This window comes from Miscanthus floridulus, chromosome 9 (genome assembly GCF_019320115.1).
Source record: "Miscanthus floridulus cultivar M001 chromosome 9, ASM1932011v1, whole genome shotgun sequence".
In the NCBI taxonomy this organism is placed as follows: Eukaryota; Viridiplantae; Streptophyta; class Magnoliopsida; order Poales; family Poaceae; genus Miscanthus; species Miscanthus floridulus.
Window position 1 is genome coordinate 45,211,661 of NC_089588.1, and position 5,528 is coordinate 45,217,188.

Genomic DNA, 5,528 nt, shown 5'->3' on the forward strand with positions numbered 1-5,528 from the left:
GATAAACTTTACATATTGAATACCCAAATTGATCCTTGATAGCTCTTCCAACACCTGCAGACTTCCGATTACATCAGGTTATTGCAATAAATGAACACAAAGCTCTATAGCTGTACTACGAAGTCTCAAACCTTTTTTGTCTTCCCATTGGCTGTCTGCAGCGGGCAGGGGTAGGCAGCAGCAGTGGTCGGCGGCTCTAGGAGACATGGATAAGTAATAGCAGTTCCAAGTGCACAAGACCCTTCTTAACATTAAAGCACTTCTAGTTAGTCTCAACGGTTCATTAATGATCAAAGGGGAGGAACCACAGTTTGCCCTCAAGCACTGTAACACATGTCACTAATAATTAACAGAAGAGTCACTGATGTATTCTACTCAAGCTTAAAATAACGTTACACATGACACAAAAAATTTGGGAGTTACGTTACAAATACTGATCGATCTTAATTTGGAAACAAATACAATAATGAACCATGTGACGGATGAACTCAATGCATAAAAAAGAAGACTAGAATTTCTAAAATAAAATGAAGTGTCGTACCAGACAAAACTACGCAAGCAAACCTATCTAGGCATTGTCAGAACTAAAAGCCACATAGCAATTGGAACCACCAGTTTAAGCTCCCTGAAAGACTGAGATAGCTATCAACCAGCGGTGCCGCCTACCATCCGAGAGGTCGAATTTGCCTCCGAGAGGTCGAATTTGCCTTGTTCAATTCCTACATACTCCGTACATACCTAAAAACGGAAAAACATATGATAATTGGTGGTCATACTTATTCTCCACATCATGTACTCACAATGGTCTTCATTAGGCTTCTACTATGGCATGGTCCAATGGACGCCTGCTGCACCCCTGAGCCATCCAATCTTGATGAATTCTTTGGATCTGGAGTATGGGACGGTTGGGATGGACGGCTGCTGTGCCCCTGATGTCATCCTCCAAAGCCTCCACCTCGTCTGCAACAGCAGCATAGCAGACAACCTCGACAGCCACATGTTTGAGGCCTAGTCCAAGATTCTGCAGCCCAAGGACGAGGCCACCTTCCCCAAACTTGAACTGGCACCGTGCCCTCAGTTCCAGCTTGAGCCTTTGGAGCTTTGGCATGGCTCCCGGCTCAAACTCCAATGCCGCCTCGAGCCAACAGCGCAAATTAAACTTGAGCAAACGCTGGAATCCTTGTCTGTTGATTGCATGCCTTGCGAAGAGCATGCCTGAATCTCCATCTTGGTCATTGGATAAGGTAACAGTAAGAGAGAGCAGCATGGGTAAACTTGCTAGGATATTTATTCCTTCCTTGCCTGCTTCACCATGGACAAAAATGCGGAGGCGGGTCAGGTTGACTAGTGAGCTAATTTGAGGGCCCACCCTATTTAAGTTATGTGTATCAAGAAGAAGCATTTGAAGCGGTGGTGGAGTAGGGAGACATGAAGACATGAATGAACATGTGGCATCAGGTTCACTCCCCCACACGCGCAGTTCTTGCAGGTGCCCGAACAGCCTAGAGAGCGTAGAGATACATGCTTGCTTGTGATCCTTCCTAAAGTACTGCCAATCAATTTCAAGTATTCTCAGATTGGTCAGATCACTGAGTCCTTGGATAAACTTTACAGATTGAATACCCAAATCGATTGTTGATAGCTCTTCCAACACCTGCAGACTTCCGATTCCATCGGGTAGGTGCACCGACGGATGGACATGAAGACGCACTAGCTTCTGCAACTGGATAATACTTGCTGGTAGCTTTTCAAGACATTGCCATCTCAAATCTAGTGTCTCTAGATGTTGCAGCTTTTCTATATCTTCTGGAAGCTTGCTGGCCAAAAATTTGTTCTTTATCCTCAAGAACTTCAACTGACCAAAACTTTTGACATTTCCAAAAGAGCATTCACCAACCACACCTTCTATATTAAGCACTCGCAAGACTTGGCTGTTTAAGAACTCTGTGGCATGCTTATTAACCAGAACTGAATTTGAGCCAAAGATATTGATGGATCGGATCTGAGCTCCATTTTTTTTTGTCTTGGCAATCTCTTCTGCTCGGGAAGAAATGTCATTTTGGATGGATAGACGGCGAATCTTGTTTGAAGAAGAATTTTTAGAAAAACCATTACCATTCCATATAGTAACAAAGTTGTCCTCCACGGCCTTTGATACAATGAACTCAAGTATGACATCATGAACTCTGCACGGTTTCACTGTTGCGCCGTGTCCCCCAACCTTGGTTGGCTGCACCAAACTTCTATTGATGAGCTCATTCAAGTAACTTCTCCCTAGCTGCTCCATACTTTCCCTGTCCTGTCCAGGAATCAGTCCTTCGGCTACCCATAGCATTATCAACTGTCGGCAATCTATGGGATAATCCTCTGGAAACACACTCAGATATAACAAACAGCTCTTTAGATGGTGAGGAAGGTCAACGTAACTCAGCAGCAGAATTCTTTTCATCTTATCAATGGGAGAATCTTTGTCAACTGCAGCAGCAATAGATCTCAATACATTGACCCAGACTTCCACTGCTTTTCTTCTGTTTGCTAATAAACCAGCTATACTGATTATGGCTAGTGGTAAGCCGCAACATTTCTTTAAAATATCATCGGATACTTTCCTCAAATCTGGGTGGCAATCATCACGGGACAAAAATAGCCTCTTAAAGAATAATCTTTGGGAGTCCTCATGACTAAGGGGCTTTGCTTGATACATTTGTGCAGCAATACCAGTACAACAAGATTTGGCTACTGCTTCAATGCGTGTTGTAGTAATAATTCTGCTTCCATTGTCATTGACAGGTAAGGCAGATCGTAGAAGCTCCCATGCTGATACACTCCAGATATCATCAATCAAGATGAAGTACCTGCATACATTGGTTGTGGAATCACATTATTAATTATGTAAGGCAAACCATGAATTGAAGCGTATTCCAGTGAAGTTAAAGATGTCGGAGAAGTGTAAGATGGATCGTAGTGGCACACTTTTTTATCTGTAATTATTACACATGAGAAATACAGTCTGTAAACTACCATTATTTAAAAAATATGTTACAACCTCCAAAATGGTAAGTGCCGCATTAGAACACCTAGAGACCCACTCAAAAGACATGACGCATTCAGTTCAAAAGCTGAGTTCCAAAATGAGATATTTATGGATATTTAGAATTCTGGTCATATTTTCCAAGAAGTAATTTTACTGAGTATGGATTAGATGGTGTAAAGTAAAAATTTTACCAAAATGATGCACAGTTGACTTGAGTTTGTTCATTGTTGCAACATCTTTAATGATGACATTTGATAGATATGCTGAGCCACTGAAGTATCTGAGGTAAATTTATGCTGTCAAGTTCATTAGGCTAGGAAAAAATGAATCATTTTTTAAAATTCCCAGAAAATTTCATAAATGGCCTAATAATTAGGTGAGCTCATGTGATGAACAAATATTGCACGACATTATTCTAGCTAGATGAACTGGTTAACTATTAGAAAAAGAAATAATATTGATTACCTCTTGTCCTTTAAGCATTCTTTCACTGTGCGGATGAGCTGCTCAACTGTCTCTAACATCTGTGACTGGTCAAAATGGCTCTTGCTTATTTGAGACAATATATCTCTAAGAAGTTTCTTCATATCTGGAGTTTGTGATACAAACACAAAAGCCCGGCTATCAAAAGCAGCTTCAGTGATTTTGTGGTACACCTCCATGGCGAGAGTGGTCTTCCCCTGTCCACCTATCCCATAGATGGACACCACCTTGTGCTCCTTGTCTTCACATCTCAATAAGCTGATGATCTCCTCACGAGGAGCATCAATTCCAACAAGATCCCTGGCCTCCTGAAAGAGTGCAGGTGCTCGAGGATCCAAGAGCACTGGCTGAGATGAAGAGGCGAGGAGACACAGATTGATGTCATAGTAGCGTTTCCCCCGCTCGCTCTGCTCGCTCACGAGCCTCTTGAGTCGTCGGATCTCCTCTGCTATTCCTCTGTCCTTGAACAACGTTTTCACCATTTGAATGGCCTTGTGCACGAAGTTGGCCGTGGAACCTCCATCTCCATGGCTGTGATTGAGCACAAAACGGTCGATGCAATCCTCAATATCGTAGGACAGCTCACGCACATTGCTCCTCCAGTCTTTGGCGAGTGGATCGATCTGGTCGTCGTCCTTGTCTTCGAGCCTCAGCAGCATGGCTTCCATGGTGCGCAGCTCGTCTTGCAGGGACCAGATCCCTTGCTTGACGTCTCTGGCGAGGTTGTACTTGTCGGTGAGCATGTCGGCCAGCTTGTCGATGACGGAGCCCAACACACCCGTGGCGGCGCTCGAGATCATTTCAGCCATCTTGACTCGCGACTACTGGCTGAGTGAAATGCTAGCTAGCTTGTGCGGTGGTATGAGAGAGGATAGGTGATTCAGTTCTCAGGTTAAAGTGGGGCAAACAACAACGCATCCCATTCGTTAAATATATAATTCTCCTCTAGATTCGCGAGAACCACTCCAAGGCACGTTGTCGCTGACAGTCCACACGACGGCTTCAGTTCTCGAGAAGATTAATTTAAAGAATGCTTTTGAATTTGTGAAAGGGAGCCCGTTTTTTGGCCGATCTCAGTGATATGTTTCGTTACACTGTTTCAAAAAATGTTACATCCCTTTATAAGTTTTGGTGGACAAAGAAAATAGCCACCCTCAATGCATATATAGATTCATGTCACTAGCTTTATAAACTAGTCTCTCAATAATAAATAGCTACCTACTATTGTAATCAAATATGCCACATAAATAATTTTGGTATGGTGTGTAATAAGCGACCATTTCAGCCATCTTCTCAACTCGAAAGCACTCGCTCTATGTAGATTGCTGGCTACCATGCGCGGTGGTGTCGGAGATGGTGGCACAAATAATGGGATTCGATTCTATTTCTATACCTGAGCACTGGGAACGACACCAGAAGTTTCCTTCCACTTTCCTCCGTAACCACTTTCTTCCACCAACTCTCTCTCTCTCTCTCTCTCTCAGCTTTTCTATTTCAGACAGGCCATCTCAATCCGCAAGCCATGTGACGATAAGTGCTGCTGTGCTGGCCGACGCGCAACTTGCGATATCATGCCAGGAAGTAAAAACAATATTCAGGCCCCGTTCAGTTGCCAAAAAATTTTGCATAGTACTCGTCACATCGAATCTTGCGGCATATGCATGGAGTACTAAATGTAGACGAAAAAAAAACTAATTACACAGTTGGTCGAGAAATCGCGAAACGAAACTTTTGAACCTAATTAGTCCATAATTAGACACTAATTACCAAATACAAACGAAATGCTACAGTGAGCCAAAATCTAAAGTTTTTTGGATCTAAACGGGGCCTCAACTGGTTGAAAACCAAGCAAACCCCAATATCGTAGGATAGCTCACGATATCCATGGTGCTCAGCTCGTCTCGCAGGAAGCAGATCCCGCTCTCGACTTTTTTGGCGAGCTGGTACTTCTCGGTGAGCATGGTGGCCAGCTTGCCGATGACGGAGCCCAACACGCTCGTGGCAGCGTTCG

General features: G+C 43.5%; 1 protein-coding gene across 1 annotated transcript; it reads right to left on the minus strand.

The window, feature by feature from the left end:
* Positions 1-596: 596 nt before the first annotated feature.
* LOC136481842 (disease resistance protein RGA5-like) lies at positions 597-4,326 on the minus strand. Its single transcript, XM_066479123.1, has 2 exons — positions 3,500-4,326; positions 597-2,855 (listed from the first exon to the last, which is right to left on the minus strand). The coding sequence occupies exons 1-2, from the start codon at positions 4,324-4,326 to the stop codon at positions 812-814; spliced, it is 2,871 nt and encodes a 956-aa protein (XP_066335220.1). The 3' UTR covers positions 597-811.
* Between the last annotated feature and the right edge of the window lie 1,202 nt (positions 4,327-5,528).

Excerpts from the sequence above, each read along its gene's own strand:
- LOC136481842 (XM_066479123.1), bottom strand. The coding sequence starts at position 4,326 with ATGGCTGAAATGATCTCGAGCGCCGCCACGGGTGTGTTGGGCTCCGTC. Across the intron at positions 2,856-3,499 it reads GAATGCTTAAAGGACAAGAG|GTACTTCATCTTGATTGATG; the intron begins GTAATCAATATT and ends CAATGTATGCAG.